Source organism: Myotis brandtii, unplaced genomic scaffold, assembly GCF_000412655.1.
Source record: "Myotis brandtii unplaced genomic scaffold, ASM41265v1 scaffold356, whole genome shotgun sequence".
Classification (NCBI taxonomy): domain Eukaryota; kingdom Metazoa; phylum Chordata; class Mammalia; order Chiroptera; family Vespertilionidae; genus Myotis; species Myotis brandtii.
Window position 1 is genome coordinate 337,643 of NW_005363687.1, and position 24,604 is coordinate 362,246.

The 24,604-nt window shown below is 53.6% G+C and overlaps 1 protein-coding gene and 1 long non-coding RNA gene across 2 annotated transcripts; one reads left to right on the forward strand and one right to left on the reverse strand.

The window, feature by feature from the left end:
* Positions 1-5,517: 5,517 nt before the first annotated feature.
* On the forward strand, positions 5,518-8,928 carry LOC102255196. The gene is made up of 2 exons (XR_313907.2): positions 5,518-7,662; positions 7,737-8,928. It is a non-coding gene; the product is annotated as an uncharacterized LOC102255196 (long non-coding RNA).
* Positions 7,841-23,589, reverse strand: MAT1A (methionine adenosyltransferase I, alpha). Its single transcript, XM_005871775.2, has 9 exons — positions 23,248-23,589; positions 19,020-19,097; positions 18,098-18,220; positions 15,378-15,490; positions 14,819-14,962; positions 11,647-11,865; positions 10,070-10,252; positions 9,637-9,770; positions 7,841-9,027 (listed from the first exon to the last, which is right to left on the reverse strand). The coding sequence occupies exons 1-9, from the start codon at positions 23,339-23,341 to the stop codon at positions 8,925-8,927; spliced, it is 1,191 nt and encodes a 396-aa protein (XP_005871837.1). The 5' UTR covers positions 23,342-23,589; the 3' UTR covers positions 7,841-8,924.
* Positions 23,590-24,604: the final 1,015 nt, after the last annotated feature.

The following is a 24,604-nucleotide window of genomic DNA, read 5'->3' on the forward strand; positions in this document are numbered from 1 at the left end:
AGGAGGAGGAGGAGGAGGAGGAGGAAGAGAGAGAGAGAGAGAGAGAGAATATTACCCAGGTCTCCTGGAATCCACTTTAAATTCTCTGCCATAATATTCCCACAGTCAGAGGGGTATGTTCACTTTAATTGTACCTAAAGACAAAGGGATAAACAAGGTAATTTACTGCTTATATGTGGATCAAGGTCTAATTTCAGGAATCTAGGGGGCAGCTCAACAACATGAAGGAAAAGAATTGAGCCTGTTATTCCCTGATACTATCAACACACTCAATAAATACATACATATTACACTGCTGCCTTTCCAATGAATGGCATTTCATTAAAAAACCATAATAATTAAATCGATTTCTGGTACCTAAAAATGACAGTTCGCTTAAAAATTCACATTACTTGTTTTTCTCTTAATTTTTTTTTACCAGCACAGTCTTCCCACCTTTCTCTCTGCCCTCAGCACGTTCAGTACTGGCCTGTTGCTTTCCAAACGCCAGAGAAGCACATCGTGTTTCAGGTGTTTTTAACTTTATTGACGTATAACTGACCTAACACTGAAGTTTAAGTGTAGGTGTTGACTTAAGACACACATATGGTGAATGAGTCCCACAGAATGTTAATACCTCATCATCTCCAATAATTACCATTTCTTTTTTGTGGTGAAAACATTTAAGATCTACTCTCAGTAATTTTCAAGTTGATGTCTGTGTGGCTTTTGTGTCTGGGGGCAGGGTATATGTGGAGGGCATGTATGAATCATATTAACTCTGTGGATGTGTCATGTGCGTCTGTGTTAATAATGTCTGGATGTGTGTCATGTCTGTGTGTGTGTGTGTGTGTGTGTGTGTGTGTGTGTGTGTAGTGGCCAGTCCCCAAAGGAGGGGCCATTAGCCCTGGAAAGGGGTGCCGTCTGGCTATGCCTGAACTCCCCTCGCCCAGGAGCAATAGGGAGGGCACCGGCAGCCTTGCTGGGTGTGTCATGGAGACCACGCCCACCTAGAGGCCCACTGTGATCAAGGTGAAGAGGCCAGTCCTGAACAGGGATTGCAGAGCCCAGAGAAATGAGAGGCTGCGCCGTGGTGGGGACTGGCACCTGGAGCCGAAGGGTCCCGGGCCTCATGCAAGGGCTGGCTCCCACGCCTGCAACCCTCCCCCAACAAGAGGAGTATTTTAGACTCAAAAATACCCTCTTCCAGACCCACGGAGCCTGATGCCAGTCTCTCCTCCCCACCTCAGAGGTGCCCAGCCATCCTTCCTCTCTCCCATTAAGGGCACCAGCCATTGTTACAGCAAGGCGGGCTGGGGAGGGAGCGCACAGAGAATTCACACACATGCCAAGTTCCACTCCGTGCTCAACTGGGGCTCTGCTCCTCATTGGTAATGGTGACCCTGCAATGGCCTCAGTTCTTACATCTGTAACATGGGCATGAGGACAGCTCCTAGCTGGGGGACAGTGGTTACAAACACTGCATGGGCTGGCGTTCATGTGCATGATCCTTTCCCCCTGAGAAAGTCCTTTTCTAGCAGAGGAGAAGGAGGGAGCACTTCCTGGGACAAGAGGGGGCACCGGTCACCACAGCCCTGAGAAATCTAGTCAGACTGATTAACAAATGTAACTGGACGGGCCTGTTCTGGGAAAATGGAATGTGGGGGACGGAGTCCTGACCTCTCTCCCAAGGGCTCTGAATGGCCTCATGTATCCTTGGTGAGGGAGGGAGGTCCCTGAGCCCTGGGGCTGATCCCCATGGAGCACCCAGAACTCCCAAGAGGGAGCCCCTCCTCTCTCTCACAGGGAACATGTGAGTCAGCTCTGCTCTCTGGTGTCCAGATGAAAAACTGCAGCCACAATGCCCAGGCCAATGTCACACATCACGCCCTGAGGGCTCCTTGGTATCAGGTGCTGTGATAGGCTAGGAGACCCAGCTTAACCCTCTGCCTCCCAGGCTGTGTCCTCCCCGGCTTCCCCTGCTTCCCCTGCTTGCCCATGACTAGTCTGATAGATACAGTCTCTGCCCTGATCCAGGGCCCTTCTGGCTCATGGTCCCTATTTGTCCACAGAAGCTGGTTCGGTGCTATGTACCTGGAGAGGCCTAATGGGAACCCTGTCTGTTCCTGAGCCCCTGCTAGGTCCCAGGCACCAGCTGGTAGACCCTCTACATCTACCATAGCTCCCCCAGACTCACTGGGAGGAAGGCTCTGTGTCAAGTCCCTTTTCCTTCCAGGTGTGGAGATCCACCGGCTAGCTACTGCCCAAGACTCTGCTTCTGTCCTACGTCCCTTAGTAACTGTTTACTTCTGAAGGTGCCAGCCTCTTTCTTTGACCTCTCAGCCCCACCCTCCTTTGGAGGTTAGTGCCAGTCCACCCTGGGAAATTTTCCCAGCACCAACATTTCATTTCTCCCGCCGCCCAGCCCTGGTAACCACCATTCAACTGTTTCTGTGAGTTCAGCTTTTGTAGATTCCACAAGAAGTGAAGTCATACAGTATTTGTCTTGCTCTGTCTGACATTTCACGTAGCATAATGCCCTGAAGGCTCATTCAAGGTGTTGCAAATGGCAGAATTTTCCTCCCTCTCACGGCTGAATAATATCCCAATGCCACATCTTCTCTGTCCATTCATCCACTGACGAACTCTTAGGTTGTTTCCATGTCTTGGCTATTGTGTCATCCTGCTTCCTACTCTGTGCCCGGGTCACACCCACTCCACCGGGTTTGTCACAGGTGAAAATTTCTTCTGAAGTTCCCACCCCAAGCCTTTCAACCCAACCACTGCTGAGTCTGTAATTCTTTCACCCAGAATCTCCTCTCATTCCCCCACTCCTCCATCCACTACCAACTCCAAAATACCCCTCAGGCCAAGCTCCCACCTCCCCATCCTTGGCACATGCCTCCTGAGTCCCTCCCCACCTGATGTCACCTTCTTCTGGCACCTCTGGGAGATGGGATTTGTCATCTCATTTCCATCCCACGGTCACTCGCAGTGTTGAACCACTAAAATATGTATAAGTCCTCAATAGTCACAGCTTTAAAAAACACCTCTGTTGAATGACTAATTTACATCTCTGGGCTCCTGAGCCTGGCACAAAACTTACCAGAGGGCGAGTAGGACCCTCATCTCTTGCAGGACTTCTTTGCAAGGGCAGCTCAGGGGGCAGGAGAAACACACACACTTAGAATTCGTTCGCTGATATGACCAGTGTCCTACATTCACACCTACTCTGTGCCAGGACAGGTACAAAATGGCCAACAAAGCAGACAAGGCCAGAGCTCAAGAATTTCTAGTCCTGTGGGCCAACAGGCATAACCAAGCAAGCACTGACTTCCCTATAGAGTCAGGGCCTTTGACATAATAGATGGTATTTTTAAATTTTATTTTCTAGCTGTTTATAGTAGATATTAGCGGCCCGGCACAAGAAATTCGTGTGCAGGTACGGTCCCTAGGCCTGGCCTGAGATCAGGGCCATCTTCCCCAGCTGGCCCCGCCCCCCACCGTCACCCACTCCCGGTTCCCCAGTCGCCATTAGGCAATCAGAGCCTGCTGGCCAGGGGCAGGGGAGGAGGAAGAGGGACCGAGAGGTTGGTTGGCAGGCCCCGGTCAGGCAATCAAGGCCTGCGGGCTGGGGGCAGCTCCTGCGTTGACCATCGGCCCCCTGGTGGTCAATGTGCATCATAGTGACCGGTCGTTCCGACGTTGAGTTCATTTGCATATTACCCTTTTATTATATAGGATACGCATAGCCCATGGACATGGGCAATAGAGTAGCGAAGACCTGGGCGTGGGTAGGTAAGGGCTAGGGAAAGGGAAGTAAGAGGGGGAAATGGGAAATATCTGTAATACTATCAACAATAAAAATATATTTTTTTAAAAAATACTCATCACATTTCTAGTCACATGTTTAATGTCTCTTTCCCATTATTCAAGCGTCAAGAAGGTAGAAACGCAATCTTGTTTCTTTATGTGTTCCCAGCACCAAGGTCAGTGCCTCACACATAATAACCATTTGTTGAAAGAGAAGGCATGAATAAGGACAACTTCCTTTTTCTGGGTAACTCTTATTCACCTATCGAGGACCAAGGCCAGATGTTATATCCTCCAGGTTGGGCTACAGTCAAATCTGATACATCTTTGGAGCCCTAGGGCCTAGTTTGGAACTTGGTACATGATTCATATATCATAGATATTTGTCAAATAATAATAAACTCTGGCCAGAAGTTGATAATTGTTGAAACTAAGTGATGGGTATATGAGAAGGGTTCATTACACTGTTCTTTCTCCTTTCATCTATATTTTTAAATTTTCCATAATAAAAAGTGAAAATATTTACATCCACCTAAAGTCAAGCGAAAGTGTAGTCGAAGATGATCTTGAGGTTTCTGGCTGAAGCAAACCAGTAGATGGTGGTGCGGTCACTGGGGTGGAGGAAGTGGGGCTGCATCCAGACTCGAATGCGCATGTGCAAGTCTAGCTTGGAGAGGGCTCTTTTCACCCCATGAAAGTTCTCTGAGGTCAATAACGGGGATGAAAGAATAAGTTTTTATTTCAACACCTTTAGTTTTAAGTATTTGAGGGCGTCTCCAGTCAGCTGTGCAATAGTTAGCAGCTACAATAAATTAAAACCTCTGCCTTGAACAATGAGCTATGAGAGGGTTTCTGGATGGTAACCTCCCTCATGGTCCTCGATGGCCTCCGGGGCACTGATCTGGCTGACCACCGGAAGCTATCCGCTATCTAGGGAATCTGCAGTGAATACTGTGCCCCACCGTTGCTTCCTTCCCACTTCTCATCCACACTCTCCCCTTCTTCTTTACTGATGTTTTATTGCTGCTGGGGAGCGATTTATTGACATCAGTGAGGCCTCGGTGGGTGTCACAGCTTTATGTTCAGCAGCAGATAGGGTGTCAAGAAAATTCTGGTTCCCTTTTGACTTCACCACCTTCTGACAGCAAGTCGCTTGACCTTTCTGAATCTCACATGCTGCCTCTGAAATATAAGGATAACAATCTTGGCAACTTCACGGGGCTGACTCAAGGATGAACGCACGCAAAGGGTTCAACGCAGAGCCTGGCACAGTATGAGCGGTTGATAAACAGGAGCTATTATTATCGCCAGCGCCGAGTCCTCCTCGGCTCTCCACCTGGACATCAGGAGAGCTGCCTCAGGAGCAGAGCAGGCTGCCCTCCGCCATGGCCACTGCTCTGTGGTCCCACGGGCGCCCATGAATGACTCCAGGCCGGGGTGTAGGGTGGCGCTGGGATGACAGGGTCAGCAGAGGCAGGGGGCTGCGCTGTGGGGCCTGGGAACCGTGTGCAGGGTTGGCGGCTGGCGCAGGGGTGGGGCCATGGGCTCACGGAGGCCGGAGGGTCCCACTCGCAGCCCTGGCTACCTCAGCCCCCGCCGCCCCGGCTTTGTCCAGAAGGACATCCGGATGTCCGGAAGGTTGTTCGGCTGTCTGGTCTAATTACCATATTACCCTTTTATTATTATAGATATTAGCATACAATCGACTTTTCAATATTTACTTTACATCCAGGAGCCTTGCTAAAGTTATTTATTATAAGATACGTAGATTCTGGTTAAACAAGGAAATACATATTTATACATTGTGTTAAACACTGAACCAAAAACTGAAAATAGAAAAGGGAGCTTATCAAGGAATGGGCTTTTCAGAAACATAGGAATTTTATCTGAAACCTACAGGATGAGCTGGAACATCTATTCAAAGGCTGGAGAAGAGTATCACAGAGAGAATGGCATATGCAAAGGTCCTGAGGCAGGAATAGCTGGGCCTGTTTGGGGAAACCAAAGAAGACAGGGAGTCTGGAAGACAGGGAGTCTGGAATGGGGGTGGGAATGAAGCCCAGAGTGAGGGTAAACTGATGGGCAACGGACAGGAACATGGGGCAGTCACAGCTTAGTCATACCTCTTGAACTCTAATCAGAATGTATTGGAGATACTAAAGGGTTACCATGTGACCATGTGTTGTTAATGACTTTGCCCTTTCCCAGGTCACCAATGACCTCCACGAGGCGGAAGTCAATGGGCAGAGGCCTCAGGCATCTAACCCATCAGGACCATCTCACACAGGTGGCCCCTCCTTTATCCTAGAAACAGTCTTCACTTGGCTTTCATGGACACCCCCACTCTCCTCCTCCCCCACAGGCCGCTCCCTCTCCATCTCCTTTGCTACATTTCCCTGACATTTTGACACTTGAGGCTTCATGGCTCAGATCTTGCTCCCACTCATTATTTGGCCTTTATCCCACTCATTTACCACGTTCCCACAGGCAAGCATTCCAATGTGTTCTGAGTGCTTTTGTTTGTAGATGTGCTTAGGGAACATGTGTTATTTCCTAGGAAACACATTTCATTGAATGGTTCACATAGTGGCTTCTCAGGGCACAGAGGGACCCTCCTGACTGTGGTTTTCTCCTCGTCTCTGTCACATTTCTGTTCGCCTGCCCTTCCTGGTACCCTGGGGCAGCCTCTCTCAGGCCAGGGTCTCACCAAAGCCTCCTCACCCAGGCTTTGCCTCAGCTGGACCGTGGCGCTTCCCCAGAGCTGCCTCTGCCCACCGTGCGCTTGTAAGAAACAGGTCCCACCTCCGCGCCTGCTGTGTGCGGGCCTCAGGACCACACCCCGGAGGCTGCTGCCGGGACCATCTCTAACCACCTGCTCGTTCTCCTCACAGAATGTGTGAAAGGGAAGCGAGCACCATTTAAAGGCCCCTACCTCCACTCTGCTCATCCAACCATTGGACAAATACAGCCCAAACCCCCCCACCCCCAATGCCAGGCTACTGTATATAATACGCAGGCGGGCAGAAGGATGAAACGGGCCAGGACTACGGGCACCAACGCCTGGCGATCTGAGGTTGGGCACATTCCCAACCCTCCTTGGGCTTCAGGTTCTCCCCATGGCACGTGGTTTCCTCGGTCATGTGCCTGGGTGGCCTGTGGTACGCAGTGACTATGGCAGTGCAGTGACAACATAGCAGCTGGTGGATGAGGAAAAGTCAATCCGTGCTGGACGGGCGCCACGTGCCCAATAGCTGAAGGCCCCACTTTAGGGGACTGCCAAGGGGGGACCCCCACTTTGCTGAGCCATGGGGGAACCAGGTGACGCCACTCGGAGGGGAGGTTTCAGAGGCTTTGCAGACAAAAAAGACTGAGTGTAGAGAGTGGCTCTGCTGGTCTTTATTCACTGCCCAGCAGGAGCCCATAGGCTCTGTATAAACAACAGAGAGAAAGAAGATCTTGCTCCTCCAGGGGTGAGGAAGGTATAAAATTCCGATTTTCACTTCAAATATAACCCGAGTTAGAGGAACTCCGCCCCCTGCAAAGTGCACCTCCCTCTCCTGAACAGCACCTGCGGCTTTCGGGGAACGGGAGAGCAGAGCTCCCTGTGGCCCCACAAGCTCTGGGGTTGGTGGTAACTGGGGCTCTGCTCCTGCCCTTGAGCGTCCTTTCCCTGTAGAAAGAGAAGCCCTGGGGTCTTGGGTCAGGCCCAGAGCCCAGGAGCAGGCTGTCCACACCAGGAGAGGCATCCGGCTGCTGCGCCTCCAGAGCCAGCTCCGTGTGCCCGGAAAGGAGCCCAGTCCCCGTGGAGGCCCTCCCTTGAGCCTGTGGTCTGGGAGCTGGGATGAAGGTAGAGGCCCAGGCTGAGGACAGGTGGGTGGGTGGTGCCAGAGGCCCAGGCTGAGCACGGGTGGGTGGGTGGTGCCAGAGGCCCAGGCTGAGGACAGGTGGGTGGGTGGTACCAGCCATGGATGGAGCAGCAGGTGAGCGGACAACTTCTAAGACCTTGTTGCACCAAGGACGCCTCGGGTTCCTCGGGAGTGGACCTGCCGCCCCAGAAGCCACCTGACAACGCGAATCTCCCATGACATCTCGGCCAACTTGTCCACCACTGGGCTTCAAGCCCTGCCCCAGAGGTCACACTGAACATGAGACGTGTGGGACTTGGGACTGGACTGGACTCGGGCCACTGACCCGAGGCCCACACAGCCCAGCCCTGCCTGAGCCTGAGCATCAGGGGCTGGGTTATATGGTTGCCTCTTAACTCCAGACTCCAGCCCAGCCAGCTCACTCTGAACTGTCTCCTGGTATCAATGAGGCAAATGGAACTGCTTTGTTTCTGCCCTGACTTTGCAGGTCATTGCCCAGGGCTCCCCAAGAGCCAGTGGCTAATCCCCTGATTCGCAGCAACCTCGAGTCGGTAGGCCAGAGACCCAGCCTCGCTGCACTCTGCGTCCCCATGGCTCAGACCTGGCTCTGGAACGAGCTTGGGGGTGGGACCCAGGCTCCTGAGTCAGAGCTCCTGGGCTGTGCCTAGGCCCTGACGCTGTGGCTGTGGGACCGTGTGAAAGCTCCCTGGATGGTCTGTGTGTCATCTCCCCGCTTATAAACGGGGTGACGAAGGTGCTTCCTAGCATGTGGACTGAGGAAGAGATGGCACCAGTGGTTAGTTAGCTCAGACCATGTCAGCCCTGCCCTGTGCCTGCCACAGCCTGGCCAGGGGGCAGGGGACCCTAGCTCTGGGCGCTGGCCGGAGAGCTGGGAGATTCACTGACCTTGGCTCCCACCAGGAAACAGTGAGCAGGAGCCGGTCAGGGCCTGGGCTGGGGGGGGTGGAGGGGCGAGGGCGGGGATTAACTCCTGGAGGGATGGTTTTTCTACTAAATGAGCATCGCCTTGGTCTGAGGGAGAGGTAGGGGAACCCATGACTGTCCTCAGCACCGGGAAGCTGCCTGCTTCCTGCCATTCGTGATGATGACGAACAGGGCTTAGTCCAAGGGCCAGGAGGGAGCGTGGGGAAAGGCAGCCTCTTGGCCACACGCGGCGCCTTCGGTCTGGGAGACCTGAGAGCTGGGGTCCTGGAACAGAGGAACGCGGCCGCCCAGATGCCTCCGGGGCCAGGCCAGCTCCCGGCTCTAAAACACAAGCTTCTTGGGAACCTCCCACGGGAACTCGCTTCTTCCAAAGTGGCCGTAGCACGCGGTCTTCTGGTAGATGGGCTTCTTCAAATCCAAGTCCCTGCGAGGCCCGCAGAAGGAAGGGTCATTTCAGTGGGAAGGAAACAGAGTCTCTCTCCGAATTTCAGGTGCAGGAGTAGCAGCCTAGCGCAGTCTTTGTGAAGAGAGTCACCGCTCAGGTCATTTCTCCTAAATGTCCTGTCTACACGACACCGTGTCTGTGGGGTGGCTGTCACTGTCACTGGCCCCTGGGAAGCAGCTCAGAGGCTCAGGAAACCCCGATCAGGGGCCAGGAGTGCACTCTAGCCCCGCAGTGCCTTTCTCCTCTGCACCCTACTGACCTGGCCCAGACCAACGCCAAGTTAGCACGCTCTGGAAAGCAGGGATGGCATTAGAAGTGAGGACAGATGGGACTAGACTTGCTGCCTGAATCCTTAGCCACTCAGCCTCTTCCTTTCCTGAGGCCTCCCACCTGGAGTTGGCCTCCACTGGGCCCGCAGGATCTCACGTGGCCCCTCAACCTGAGCTCCAGACACCCTGCTCCTGGGTGTGCATGTGCTGGGCCCAGGGTTCGAAGACTCCCTGCTCCTGGGACTGCACGTCCTTCCTCCTGCTTCCCTTCCCGCTGAGCTGAGCTGTCCTGCCCACGAGCAAAGGGCAATGGACTTACCTGACGATGACGCCAGGCCGGAGGTCGAAGTTCTTGTTCACCACGTCCAGCAGCTCTCTCTCGGTCTTCTGCGAGGTTCCGTAGGTGAAGATGGAAATGGACAGTGGCGCGGCCACGCCGATGGCATAGGAAACCTTCCGGGGAAGACGAAGGTCAGGCACCAAAGCCGGTGGCAGGGCTCTGCCCCCCCACAGAAACCCCACATCCTCAGGGAGGGCAGCTGGAACCACGCACCACACTCCTCTCACCAACACAATCCCCACACCGCATGCCCAGTAGCCCTGCCGTCCTCGGGGTGGGCAGGCTCTGTACATGGCCCTCTCCTTGAGGTTCTGTCCTCTCCCCGGGCTTCAGGGTCCTGGCCACAGTGCCCCACACGACCCCCAGAGCTGCATGCTGTGGTCAGAGCTGGGCCGGGGGCACGGGGACCCACCTGCACAAGCACTCTCCGGCACAGCCCTGCTTTCACCAGGGACTTGGCCACCCAGCGGGCAGCGTAAGCCGCAGAGCGGTCCACCTTGGTGTAGTCCTTCCCGGAGAAGGCCCCGCCACCGTGCGCCCCCCAGCCGCCGTAGGTGTCCACGATAATCTTCCGGCCAGTGACGCCCGCATCCCCCTGCAGGGGGAGAGGGGGAAATGTAGATGAGAGCCGAGCCCCAGGGCCTGGGAAGCGGACGCTGAGGCACTGTGATGGGCGGAACCACCGCTGGGAAAGGGTGCCCTGCGGTGGCCCGGGGGCACGTTTCAAAAACTCCTTGGCTTGGAGTCGGCCCGACACCCGGGCTCTGATTCAGACCAGTCACTGACCAGCTGGAAGTCAATAAGCCGGCAGAGCCTCATCAGAAAGTGCAAACGATGAGCCCGCTGGGATGGCAGCCAGCCCCCACTGCCTCTGCTTCATGAGCCAATCACCGTGCAGAAATCGAACTGCAGGAGGCAACTGCGCCGTAATCAGCACACCCGGGCCGGGGCCTCGCTGGTGCTGCCCGTAAGCGCCATGGCGCCCATTTCCTCCCGTGTCTGCTCTGTGCAACACCCGGCAGTGGAGATGCCAGGGATCTGGGTTAAATGATTAGAGAAAAGTGCCTGCTATTCCCTCTGTTAGAGATCACATCCACACTCATGTTTCTAGCCTTGAAGAGGTCCTGCAAGATAATACAAGCGGCATGGCCTTTCTTTCTGGCTGTGCTCCTGCACTTTGCCTGGTCACAGGGCCTGTTACGGGGCTTCTGCTCTGTGGCAGCACAGCCACAGCTGAGGCCCCGACAGTGGCCGGCAGCCTCAGGGAGATGCCATACCAATCTCCGTGGCCTCGCTCCCATGGGGCAGAAGAGAGGGGGCAGCAGGTGTCCACATAATAAACTGCCCACCTCAGTGCCCACAGGAGTTGAAGGGAGCCTGTGCCAAAGACCCGTGAGCGCCACCTGATAAAGGTCAGTCATTTGCGATGCGAGTTAGCACATTAGCAGGTGAGGCAGCAGCCACTTGGGCAAGCATGGCATCAAGAATGGGCTGTCTGGCCTTAGCCAGTCTGTCTCAGTGGATAGAGTGTCAACCCTCAGACTGGAGGGTCCCAGGTTCGATTCGGTCAAGGGTATGTACCTTGGTTGCAAGGCTAGATCCCCAGCCCTGGTCAGGGTACATGGTGGAGGCAACGCAGCCACCAATCGATGTGTCTCACATAGATGTTTCTCTGTCTCTCCCCCTCCCTTCCACTCTCTCTGAAAATCAATGGGAAAATAACCTCGAGTGAGGATTAACAACAACAACAAAAAAGGATGGGCTGTCTGGAGTGGGAGGGCCAGGCAGCACAGGTGGAGGAATCCTGGGGACATGTCCCCGTCCCTCAGGTACTGACAGGTACACAGCAAGCCTCACAGAGAGGGAGCTGACTTCACAGTGTCCAAGGCCAGACCTGGCTGAGTCACACAGCCCCCTACTGTCTGTGCTCCGGGAGGGAGCACCCCAGTAACAGACAAACCAGGGCCTCATCCAGAGACCGGGGCGCACCTGGGGACCGCCGATGACAAAGCGCCCGCTGGGCTGCAGGTGGTAGATGGTGTCTTTGTCCAGGTACTTGGCGGGCACCACGGCCCGGATCACCTGCTCCTGCAGGGCCTTGCGCATGTCCTCCAGCGTGATGTCCTCATTGTGCTGCACAGAGATGACGATGGTGTGGACGCGCATGGGGATGACCGCGCCGTTGTCCTGCATGTACTGCACTGTCACCTGTCGGTCAGAAGGGCAGGAGACTCGTGAGGCCCTGCCCTGAGTGGAGGACACATCACTGCTGGGCACAGAGGCAGCCAGGGCTCCAGGAGCCAGGGGCCTGCTGTCTTCCAAGGGCCTGCAGGAAAGCTCATCTGACGCATCTGGTATCTGAATAGCTGCCTAGTGCTATGCGATGGCTGGGCATCAGGCATAAGCTAGTCCCACCTGTGGCCACAATTAGTGCCCCTTGGAGACTCGGGGTTTACACAGTTGTCTCTCTATGACCCACTGGACCCCTTTACTGCTATCTCAGAGGGTTCTGGTTGCCAACAAGTGTCCCCTGGTCAAAGCCCTCCCTTGATCCTCTATGTCCCAGAGCCAAGCTATTCTGGCTCCTTCCAAGGACACAGGAGTCTGCGGGCCACGGCCAGCTGTTCCAGCCTCTCGGGGAGGAGCTCTGGAGGCAGACAGGGCCAGTGACTTACTGGCTGAGGCCGAGGGAGCTGCCAGCTCTGGGTGTTCTGGCAAATGAGAGGGAAGCGGACAGCACCCGGCGGGCGGCACCTGCCCGCAGCACCCTCCAGATCAGGCCACAGGGACAGATCCAGCATCACTGCCCCCAGCAAGGCCAGGCTGTGCCCGTTCTGTGCAGGACCAATTACTCTGTAAGCCACTCCAGCCGGGCAGGCCTTGTGCGCTCCATTTCACAAATGAGAACACGGCTCTGAGAAGTGAAGCCACTTGTCTGAAGCCACACGATCGTCAGAGAAAAGCCAAAGAGCCAAACCCTGCTCTGCCTGGTCCAAAGCCCGTGCCATTCCCACAGCAGCACAGACGAGACGCTGCTCCTGTCCTTTCCTGACACCTCAGTGAGCGGGAGAGCCTGGCGTCCCCGCCTGGCCGGGCTGTGAGGCGGAGAGCAGCCAGGGCAGCAGGGGCTGGCAAGTGAGAGGGAGGAGCGGTGAGCACGGCAGACGAAGCTGGTTAAAGAAATGGCATGGCCCGAGCATGCACTGTATGCCAGGAATCATGCCAAAAGCTCTAAGAGGCTGTTACCAGCCCGTCTTAAAGACAAGAAAGCTGAGGTCCAGAACATAAATGCCTTGGTCAAGGTCACACAGCCAGCAAAGCCGGGCTCTGACCAGGAGCTGTGTGGCCTGGCGGGGGCTCTGCCCAGCAGGAAGCTGTCATTCAAGACCCTCAGGGCTATGCTGGAGCCACAGGCCCCGTTGCTACCCAGTCAGTGTGAACCCACAAGAGCAGTGCCCTGAGGGGCTCTGGCGTGTGGGGGCCTGCAGGAGTGAAGCTATGCCAGGGGCCCTGGTAGAGACACTGGCTGCAGGCACAGCACTGCTCCCACCCCAGGGCCTCGACAGGACCACAGGGCAGCAAGCAGTGCCCTCCTGGGGCTGTGCCTGCAGCCAGTGTCTGCCAGCCCCAGGCCCGCAGATGTCCATGCAACACTGGACTTGTGTCACACTCTCACTCTGCGTCCTGCCTGGTCCAAAGAGCAACAGGGTGAGGTCAGGAGAAGGGAGAGAAGGAACCCTGCCCACATGACATCCGGTGAGCAGGGCGATGCACACCAACATCTGTGGACTGAAGCAACCCTTAGCTGCTGGGCTGTGCACACTCAGAGCCCTGTGGGAGGGATTGGATTTGGGGGCTCTCACAAGGGGGGGCCCTACTGGCTCTAGGGCTAGATCTGCCCTTCAGCCACAGGAGAAAGCTCAGATCCCGAGGGGCGGCTGAGGCCCGTCTCCTCTGCTCCCGCCCTTGACCTCCCCTCGGCCGTGAGCCCCAGCGGCGTCCTTGCAGACCCACAGAGCTGTGGCCTCCGAGCTCGGGGCTCAAGCAGGGCTCTTATCTCATCATGTCGGGAAAATGCACCACGGAAAACACACCCCTGACCAGCTGCAAAAATAGCCTCGTGCTGCGACTCAACTCCCGTATCAGCAGGAGGAGTTTGCTCAGGTGGAAAGACTCATCCTGTTCAGTCAGCCCAGGTGAGGTGAGGAAACTCCTCTACCAGGAGGGGGTGGAGAAGGCCTCGCAGCGGGTCCGGGCACAGTGCCCCACAGCGCAGCGGCCTGGGGGTCCAGGGGCCGGGAGGCTCCGTCAGGGGACCCACACCCGCACACAGGCTGCTTGGGTACCAGAGTGGGCCTCGCTCCCGGCCCAGGTGGCACACAGAGGGCTCCTGGGCACGTTGGTTTGCAGGGTGAGTGAAAAACGGGGTGGTGGTTAGGAGAGGACTGCAGGTGGAAGATTTGGAGCTGAGTGAGCCCAGGTGGGTCCACTAGCACAGATAGAGGGGAGCAAGGGTGGAAGAAGAGCCATGAACCCCCTGGGATGTGGAAGAGGAGCCTGGGGTGGGAGCTCCCAGGACAGGAGGAGGTGGACAGGGAAGGTGGACAGGAGGCCTCCAGGTGTTCGAGCGCTGACATCACCGCGGGCCTCGAATACAGACCTCCATGGGGATCTTCACTCTGCGGGGAGCCCAGTGGTCAGGGCCCAAGGGCCAGAGGCAGGAACAGCAAAGAGAAGGTGTTTTTATGAGAAAGAAAGGAAAAGGCCCAGACAGATGCAGACGATCCTCGCTCAGGGGGCGTTCAGACCTTCCTCAAGATGCGGAGACCTGTGTTAGTGGCAGGGTAGTGACCAAAAGTTTGAAACCCGTTCAGAAGTTTGTGGCAGGAACTGGGGAATTATATTACCAGAGTCAACTTATGCTGAGAAGGGGAAAAAAATTTGTTTTTCTTAAAAAATTTCTTTCTATTTTCCGGTACCTTTGAAATTTTTCGTAATAAAATAGGGGGAGAAAACATCTAGAGCTGAAGATTTTTCAAATAAATACTCTTCTCAAAATCCACAATTCTTTGTGTCCAGACCGCACATTTTGGCCTTAACGGGAATGAGAGGATGGGGGGCTTGAGGTGTGTGTCTGGAACCAGGCAAAGGAGAGACCCACCTGAGTCTTCGAGTCGGGCCTGAGCCAGGGGAGCACCCCCGAGCGCCTCAGCTCTGCCATCCGGGCGTTGAGTTTGTGAGCAAGGATGATGGTGAGGGGCATGCACTCCTCCGTCTCGTCAGTGGCATAGCCGAACATCAAGCCCTGCAGCGGGGAGAGAGCCCACTGAGCCACACCCGCTTCAGACCAGGGCGGCTGACCTCAGATCTAACCCTCCGCTGTGATCCAACCTCACTCGGGTGCCTCGCGCACGCAGCACTCGCGCTGGGCCCTGTGGAGGGGATGGCACGGTCCCTGCCACCCAACATCCTAAGAGGGGAGACAGCCCAAATCGGCATCAGCAACCCCAGCCTTCCACAGCCCGTGGCGCCCTCATGTGGCTGCCCTGAAGTAGGGGCGTGCAGCTCCCTGCGGTCCCCCAGGAGGAGGGGTCACCCCATAGTGTGATTAACCCGTTATTCAGGAACTTCCCCACCAGCTCCTCAGCACAGGGCAGAGCAGGGCCAGAGCGGCCGCACTGCCCGAGTCCCGCCCCAGTGCCCGGGCTCCGCACTCTCACCTGGTCTCCAGCACCGACGTCCTCTTCGTTTCTGTCCAGATGGACACCCTGGGCGATGTCTGGGGACTGCTGCTCCAGCGCCACGAGCACATTGCAGGTCTTGAAGTCAAAGCCTGGGCAGAAGGGAAGCAGGCCCGAGGGGGGACACATCAGACACAGGGCAGCTGCGAGTGACCAACCGACCTCAGTTCCTGGCGTGCACTTGTGCGGGGGGGGGGGGGGGGGGGCAGTAAAAAGTGAGGGGTCCCAGACTGTGAGAGCCTAGCTGGGACCTGCCTGGGCCCAGAGCCAATGCCAGAATGGGGAAGGCCCAGTATCCTTACCATCACGTAAGACTCTTTAGCCAAAGAGAGTCCTGCACTGCGCACTGCACTGTGTTACGTCACAGCCTGATCAGACACACACGCCCTCACACAACTGCTGTGCGGGAACCAGCAGCAGCCCCAGCTGCTCCCCTGAAGCGCGGTGGGTGACTCACGCCTGCCCCGGGGCTGCTCCCAGAGGCACCTCCCAGGTCCCAGGTTGGATGACTGCACGAGGGAACCCGGGCCCTGCCAACCCTGTTACCCGAAGCCGGACATGGGCCTAATCCAAGTACCCAAATACCGGCCTCGACTTGGGAGTCTTCAACTTCACAATGTTGCCAAAGCGATATGCATTTAGTAGAAGCCATACTTCGAATTGTAAACCTTGATCTTTCCCTGTCGATATTCAGTACCATAGTCTCTCAGATGGTGGGCGGCGATGCAGGCCCCAGGCAGCCACTCGATCAGGAGGGTCAACAACCCGCACTCTCCAGTGTAGCCGCTGTTGGACGATTTGCCCAGCGTGGCTACTGTAGATGTTCTGGGCCGTGTGAGCTGGCGAGCTAACCGGGAACACTCACAGGTTAGCTGTACTAAGTGCATTTTGACTTACGATGCCTTCAGCTTAGGGCCGGCTTATCAGGACGTTACCCCGTCGCAATGCGAGGAGCGTGTGTATCAAACACACTGAACAAATACGTGTCCCTGACCATTCAGAGGCTCCCAGCGCCGAGGCCTCTCATCCTGAGATGTGGTCCCGAGGGAAAAGCCACACCTGCGGAGCGGAGCCCTGGCTGCCCGCCCTGCAGCTCGGCGGGCACAGAGGTGGAAGCAGGTGGCTCCGGCTGGGGCCTGGGCAGGGGAGTCTGGGCTGCGGAGCCGCGGAGCCGCAGGAGGGAGCACCGTGCACAGACAGCACAGTCTTCTCCCTGTGGGGCCTCCAACACGCAGGCCTCAGCCCAGGGACCCTGTGACTGAGGAGCTAAAGCAAACGGCCCCACCAAAGGGTCAGGTATTAGTGACAAGCTGGCTGTCACCCTCTTTCCAGTCTCTCCTGTCCACGCGGCCAGAGTGGGCCAATTAAAGCAAACAAACAAGCCAACGACACAGACCCAATCCATTGTGTGTGCACATGCTTCAGGCGAGGCCCTACCGCCACACGAAGTAAAACGGGCCTCCTGCAGCGGGACCCCTTTCACCAACATGAACTCGGGGGTGGCCTTAAAGAGGACATGCCCTCACCTTCCCGAGGTCTCTGCTGGAATGCTCCTCCTCTGACCCCCAGCCCCGCACACCCGAGTCAGGCGGCTCTCAGTCAGCATCCCTGGGCCCTCCTGCAGCTCTTCCTGGTGAGTTATGCCACCGACTCCCTGCCGGGCACTTCATGCTGCATCATCTGATGCCAGGCAGTGCCCCCAACTCCAGGGACACCTCTGTCCTGTGCCGACTCCTGTGCCCAGTGACCGATTCTAAAGGCACCAACCAATGAACAACCTTTAGAGAGCTGCCAAGGACTCACCATTTTGCAATAAACATCTCACATTTGGCCTAATCACTGTCTAAATAATGACTCTTCTTAACGCTGAAAACCAACCAAGGGCGTCACGTGATCTGGGAAAGCGGGATGGCTCTCTCACTTAGAAAGGTGCCACAGGACACCCAGCCTGCCCTGACCCACGCAGATGCCCACGTCACCCTGACAGCCAGTAAGTGGGCCGGCGCTGTGCACAGGTCCTCAGCATCGGGCCCTCACCCTGCCCTTTGATGCCCTGCAGGGGGCCCTCCTGGTCTGCCCGCTGCAGGCCTCAATGCTCTCGGCTCTCGCCCACCCCTGGTCATTGCTCCTGCTCCACTCCTGCCAGGGCCTGTGCCCCTCCCTGGGCTTAGGCTCCCACATTGCCTGCCTCCTTCGCCCGCTCCCAGAACCAGTTCTGGGTTAAGTCCTCTTCTTGTCCATAATGGGCAGCAGCACAGTTTAGCAGAAAGCATGGGAGGCCCAAAAGGGGCAGCCACGCACTGACTGTCACCTCATAGAAACCATTTAGCTTGAAGCCCGGATGTCCTCATCTGCATAGAAGTGCAGCAGGGTCCTCAAGCAGTTAAGTAAGAGGACACAGAGACCAGCGCCAGTGCCCACCGAGGACAGGACCCGGCTGAGGGCAGCTCCTTTTCCTCAGACTTCTTTCTCTTCCAAAAGCTCCAAGAGGGCAGGACACTAAACAAGGCCAGAGTTACAATGGATGGACTGGGCGGTTCCGTGGGCCGTCACTGAGCTGCCTACTGCTGCCAGGCTTTGACCCCTGGTCCCCGACAGGCGCCCCTAGGACTGTCTCTCCCCGGGTGGCCTGTGCCCGTCCAGAAGCCGCTGATGTGACAGCCTGGGGGGCCTCCCATGGAGTCCGGGCCCTGCCTTACCCTTGGCAGAGTCGTCGTAGCCAATGTGCTTGATGGTGTCTCGCACCACCCGCTGGTAGTCCACCATGGCCATGGAGGTGATCTCCCCGCACAGCAGCACCATGCCCGTCTTGCACACCGTCTCTGGAAGGGAAGGACAAAAGGGAGTGGACAGCGTCAGCACAGGGACGCCCAATGGCTAGACCTCTCCCCGTGCTGATAAAGAGACTCACAGTGAACCTTACCAGATGGGAAATAGCAATAGCAACGCTAATAAAAGGAGTGGATTCCAGCACGGTTACTGACCACCTTCAATGCCCCGAGAGCTACACTTTGGAAAGAACTGGTTACACCTGAGTTTTTGTACCAAGTTTTCGTATCACACTTACTACTCGTGTGACCTTGAACTACTTAGCCTGTCTGTCTGTCTCCTCCACTGTTAGGTGAGGCGAAGAAGAAGACTGCTGTGCGGATTAAAAGGAGACCACGACTGCACGTAGTTGGCCTAAAGGATGCGCTCAGCCTGTGTGACGCTCTCCCGCCCCTGCTGCTAACCTCCACTGCGGGCTTCAGGGAGTGGGATCCTGAACAAAGAATCTGAGCTGTTTACAAAGATGTCGGGGTGAAGTCTACCCTCAGAGGGACACCTAGTCCTCAATCCAGGGGCCAGGGTGGCACTCGAGAGGGACAGACGGTCAGTGCAGCAGACAGGCCAGGGCACCAACAGGAGGACAGCAGGCTGTGGTCTCCATGGTGGGCACGCCTACGCGGTGACGGTGGCCAAGGCCCTCATTCAGCCGCACGCACTGTCCCTCAGTGAAGTGAGAGGACTCGCCCTAGTCACCTCGGGGCCCTCCTGACTCTGCTGTGGTGAGGGCTTCGCCTCAGGCAAAGGACTCAGGCTGCCCGTAGGGCTCCTGTGAAGGGCCCAGGCGCTTCTTACCGCAGGCCACCTTGGCATTGGGGTCCTGCTGGAGGTGGGCATCCAGCACCGCATCGCTGATCTGGTCACAGATCTTATCTGGAAAAGAATGAACACGTGAAAAAATCACGGAAATTAGGTACAACAAATGAAATGCTAAAAGAATTAGCTATTCTGTCAGTTTACATAGCAACTCTGCCTAAAAGGACACTTTTTTTAAAATGTAAGAAGTTATTTCTTCCCATTTCTGCCTAATTTTGTATGATGTATAAAATTATAGAATTCCTAAAAAAAGAAATATATTCCAAAACCAGTTCTAAGAGTCTACAGCAATTCACACACACACACACACACACACACACACACACACACACACACACACTTCTAACTAAGAGTCCCTCATCCCTCAACATATTCCCTTTCATTCTAACACCCAGGAAAGTCCTGGACATAGAAGTTAAAACAGCTACTAACATCGGTGAGATCGGGTGCCAAGGTGTGAAGTCAGAAGGGACAACCCGATGCACGTGCTGCAGGTTCCACAGGATGCAGCGTGTGGTGTAGAACTCGCCAGCCCAGCCCCACCCCAGCCCTGGGCTCTCTGAGAGGACCTCTGAGCACCAGTTCTGATTTTCAGAACAGTCCCACAGACAGCTCTCGGACCCTCCCCACGGCCACTTGGCCTCCTAAAGGCCAGATGTTCTGACAGCTGGGCCGACCTCCGCAGTCAAGGTGGACTGACCAGTTCAGCACCAGCCGACCTTTGACCTCACTCTGTGTTTGCCTTCAAGACTCTGCATGGGTGAGCTCGTAGACCACTAGATGGCGCTGTGGAGAAATCTACTCTTGCTTTGGGGTCCCGTGAACTGTCAATGCTCACAAATTCTGAAATAAAGGTGACATCTATTTATCTATTTACACATATTAATATCATTTAATGTCCAAAATACCCGTAGAGTCTGCTCTTAATAAATTAATAAGGTTTTTCCAGTTTTATTGAGATATGATTGGTCTATAAAAATGTTGTGTATAATTAATGTGTACAATTTTATGAGTTTGGACATATGTATACATGCATGTTACCATTACCATATCAAGGTAATTAACATATCTATCACCTCCAAAAGTTTCCTTGGGTTTCTCTCTCTTTTTTTAAGTTTTTAAATTAAGAACCTGGATCCAGAATCAAGCAGTTCTACTCTCAAAAGCACATTATACGTTCTGTAATTAAAAATGTCAATTTGTTATTAAAGGTAAATTCCCCAATTTTTCCTTGCAGAAAGTGCTATTAAACACATGTTTGAACCTAGCGGGTATTATGCTAAGTGATATAAGTCAGACAGAGAAAGGCAAATAACATATAATTTTACTAATATGTGGAATCTCAAAAAACAAAACAGAAATAAACTCATAGAGACAGAGAACAAACTGGTGGCTGCCAGATGAGAGGGGGGTAGGGTGCTGGGTGAAAAAGGGGTAGGTGTTAAGAAGTACAAATTGGTAGTTATAGATGAGGATGTAAAGTACAACATAGGGAATATAGTCAATAATATTGTAACAACTATGTATGGTCAGATGGATACTAGATTTACCGGGGTGATCACTTAGTAAGTTATATAAATGTCTAACCAGTATGCTGTACACTCGAAACTAATATAATATTGAATGTCAACTGTAATTTTAAAACTTTTAAAAAGAAAAATAACCGTACGTTTGAGTTTTTCTATCCTCCTGCCAGTGGCAGATCTGGTTGTAAATCTAAGTTTGTCCGAGTCGTAGCCTCTGCACACCCTCCCAAGGAAGGCGTCCTGCTGCTCAAACATCCACGTTCGGCTGACCCATCAGGACTCTTGGGAGCCAATCGTGATGACTCTGCTTACTTAAAGGACATGGGTCACGTGTTCCCAACGCACACAGAGAAATGGGATAAGGGGTATTAGGGATAAAGCTGGAGCTGAGCAAGGATGTCAAGATAGCTTGACAGTCGGCCAGTGTGGCTCAGTGGTTGAACGTTGATCTATGAAAGAGGAGGTCATGGTTCAATTCCTGGTCAAGGCACATGCCTGGGTTGCAGGCTCGATCCCCAGTTGGGGGCATGCAGGAGGCAGGTGATCAATGTCTCTCTCTCATCATTGATGTTTCTATCTCTCTCCCCCTCTTCCTTCCTCCCTGAAATCAATAAAAATATATTTTTTAAAAAAAGATAGCTTGACAAACTAAGATAACATCTAAGGAGGCCCTTCAGAACTGTTTCTTTAGGCTTTGGAAATTTTTATCGTTATCACTTAGTAGCCATAAGATAGCTAATAGTTGGTTTTGTTGGAAGTTGAAAAAGAAGCATTAATTTTATCTTTCTGGTGGAGAGGGATTTAGCACTGGAATAACGAGCAAAAAGTCACCAAACCTTAGTGGAAACTGACTGACTTATGTGGACAGTTAATCTTTAGTGGCAAGTGAAAGGAGAATCAGACAAACTGAAGGTCTGCCATTCAGTAGTCAAAACAACCACTTGATTGGCTGGAATTTTCCTTCTCTGTCCACCGAGCACCTTGCTGTGTGTGCCATGGGACCCCTGGCCATTGCTTGCCAAAGCACCCACTTCCTCCAGGCGGAGCAAATCCTAACCTATATTTGGCTCTCAAAAGCCAGGGAGCTGTCCAGACTTTGCCAGATAGAGCAATGAAGCAGAGATTATGAGTACGGTAGACCTAGAAACTTTGTAAAATTATGCATAATAAAAAAGATTATTTACATTGAATTAAGTCACAAGGTTTCTCAACAGCGCGACTGTGGACATTTAGGGCTGGAAAATTTTTTCTTGTGGGGAGATGGATTTGTGTATGCAGGATGTATAGGAAAATGTCGGGCCTCTATTCATTAAATGGCCATTACAAACCCCCCTTGGTTGTGACAATCCCAAATGTTTTCAGACTTTTTGAAGTGTCCTTGGGGGGAAGGGGACAAAATCGCCCCAAGTTGATAACCACTGGCTAAAGCATATGGAAGGAGTAGTGTATTGAAATATTTAAAGCTGAGTTACAAGTTGCAGAAGTTAAATCCCTTTGAGAAAGAACAAGAACAAGAAAAAAAAGTAGACATGGTGATGAGTTACCAAAAACTTCAACTGGTCCAATGAATTTTGAAGAAGTGCTTAAATACATAAATCAGTGTGTCTTGCCCCAGGGTTTTCCTGGAACAATGGTTCTCAAAGTAAGATTCCCACACTAAAGGCAGCAGCATCTCCTGGGAACTTATTAAAAATGCAAATTCTGCCCGGTGGGCTTGGCTCAATGGTTGAGCGACAACCTATGAACCAGGAGGTCACGGCTCGATGTCAGTAATCATTGATTCTCTCTCATCATTGATGTTTCTACCTCTCTCTTCCTCTCCCTCCCTCTCTGAAATCAATAATATATATATATATATATTTTTTAAAGCAACTTCTTTTTTTAAGAGTTTTTTTAAGCCAAAACTGACAACAATTGCCAGTTTTCAACTGCTCCCAAAAATGCAAATTCTTGAGCCTTCCCAAGACCTACTAAATCAGAGAGTTTGGGGGTGAGGCCCAGCACTCTGCATTTTACCCCGGAGTTTGAGAACCATTCCTCTAAACACTGAGGCTCTGATCCTGGTCTCCACTGTCACCAAGGAAGCCTCTCTCAGTTCCCCAACTCACAGCCCACCTACTTTTCAGGTACCAAAAGAACGCTTGAATTTTCTTCCTCTTCGAGAAGTCATCTGCACTTTCTTCTATAACACACCAGAGACTTCCAGAACCCGGAGCTCCATCCCAACAGAGGATGCACTGCCATTTATTCCTAAGCTACATGTGCTTTACACGAAAAACTTGGTGACCCTCGGTCTTGTTTGAGGGAACATTTTCTGTTGACTTAAGCTGCTCGTTGATAATAAGTTAAAGATTTACTAATACATATATATATAATGTTTGTATCTGATGATAATTTTATGTCCCTGACTATCTTTAGACAACCAGCTGCGTGGTCTCTGCTGCAGCGCCCCCACGCTGAGGGCTGATGCCCGTGGTGGTGGTGGCGGCAGGAACCCTCAGCTTCATTCACTTGCAATGCTTCATTGGCATGTGATGATCTGTTTTACAAAACTAAAAATAGAGTAAAAAAAAAAAAAATACTTCACAGTGTTCCTCCAGAGACCCCTGAGAGTCACTAACACCTCTAGCAAAAGTGACTCCCTTGGTCCAGGTCACATTGGGCCGGTACAGCCTACTCACCGGGGTGTCCCTCTCCTACGGATTCCGAAGTGAACATGAAGGCCCCTTCTTCACTGAGAGAGCTGTCATACAAGCCATCCACCGGTCCGTTCATCTTTCCACAGGTCTCCGCTCAGCTTCCTCAAGGCAACTATTTTAATGTGGTGACTTTGTCTGAGTTTTTCTCTTTTCTTTAAACCCAACAGGCCTGTGGTTGGCAGAAGCGCAGGGGTCACTCCCGCCTAACTGCTGGTGAGCATTCGAGAGCAAGGTGAGGATGCTGTGAAGGGAGGGACTGAAGGTGGCAGTGTCGCTACCTGGACTGGCAGAGCTGGCTCCTGAGTGACCCTATATATGGAAAAGTGAAAGTGCCAGCACGTCATGTGAGAAAACGGGAGGAGTCCATTTCCTGGGAGGGATCACCTCACCTGGAGGGATTTCCGTCTTCAGCTCTGACTTCCCGGCCTGGGCACCTGTCAGTGATGGGAAAGAAGGCTGTGGAGACCCTGTGGAAGGGACGCTCAGCGGGCTCTGCAGCCAGACTCCATGCTGCCCCAAGGTCAACATCCCACCTTGGATGGTGGGGGCCGTGGTTACTCAGGGACACAAACAGGCAGCAAGAAACTCGTTTTCCAGGGATCTGGTTTAGGCTGCGATTGCAACACAGGGTGGCCTCCGCTGCTGGGTCCTCCCCTCCTCCCCCACAGCCTGCCTGGATGGGCTCTCCCCTTCTCCCGCCTCCTCAGAGCGAGAGCGTGCACCTGGACTCCGAGGCCGCTGGGGTGTTACACAACAGACTCATGTGGAGCCCACATTGTTCTGCTGATAGAAGTCACCCAAACTGTCAACTTCTCTGAGGCGCTGGCAATCACACGAAGAAGCAAATGTTTAAAAAGTATCTGGGCTCTGGGGGAAGGACTCTTGAGAGACAGATTCGTTACAGGGAACCTGTCAGAGCCCCGTGTCCCAAAGCTCCGGATGTTCAGTTAGACACCTACATCTTCAGCCCTGTACACTTAGTAAACATCCTGCTCACCTAACTCTGCATTGTTTTTTGCTTCGACCAAGAAAAGCAATAAACAGAATGTATCTTTAACCACTTCATGCACTAAATGATGGCATTTCTCCCTTCGTTCTCACCCACTCTCAGATCTGCTGCACCCTCTGACCCCAGCAACAATAGGGAACCGAGGTCACAGAAAACGGGGATGGGTGAAGAAACCACTAGAAAGCAATCAAAAATAATCAACCAAAACCTGATGCATCAGAGGTTGGACTGTGGGGAGCAGAAGGTAGGATGTAATAATCCCGACTAACGATTCTGGTGACCAAATCCCCTCTGTGCTTCTAACACAAGACTTAAAATCCTTGTCTGGGG

Excerpts from the sequence above, each read along its gene's own strand:
- MAT1A (XM_005871775.2), bottom strand. The coding sequence starts at position 23,341 with ATGAACGGACCGGTGGATGGCTTGTATGACAGCTCTCTCAGTGAAGAA. Across the intron at positions 19,098-23,247 it reads CGTAGGAGAGGGACACCCCG|ATAAGATCTGTGACCAGATC; the intron begins GTGAGTAGGCTG and ends ATTCTTTTCCAG. Across the intron at positions 15,491-18,097 it reads CTACGACGACTCTGCCAAGG|GCTTTGACTTCAAGACCTGC; the intron begins GTAAGGCAGGGC and ends CCTTCTGCCCAG.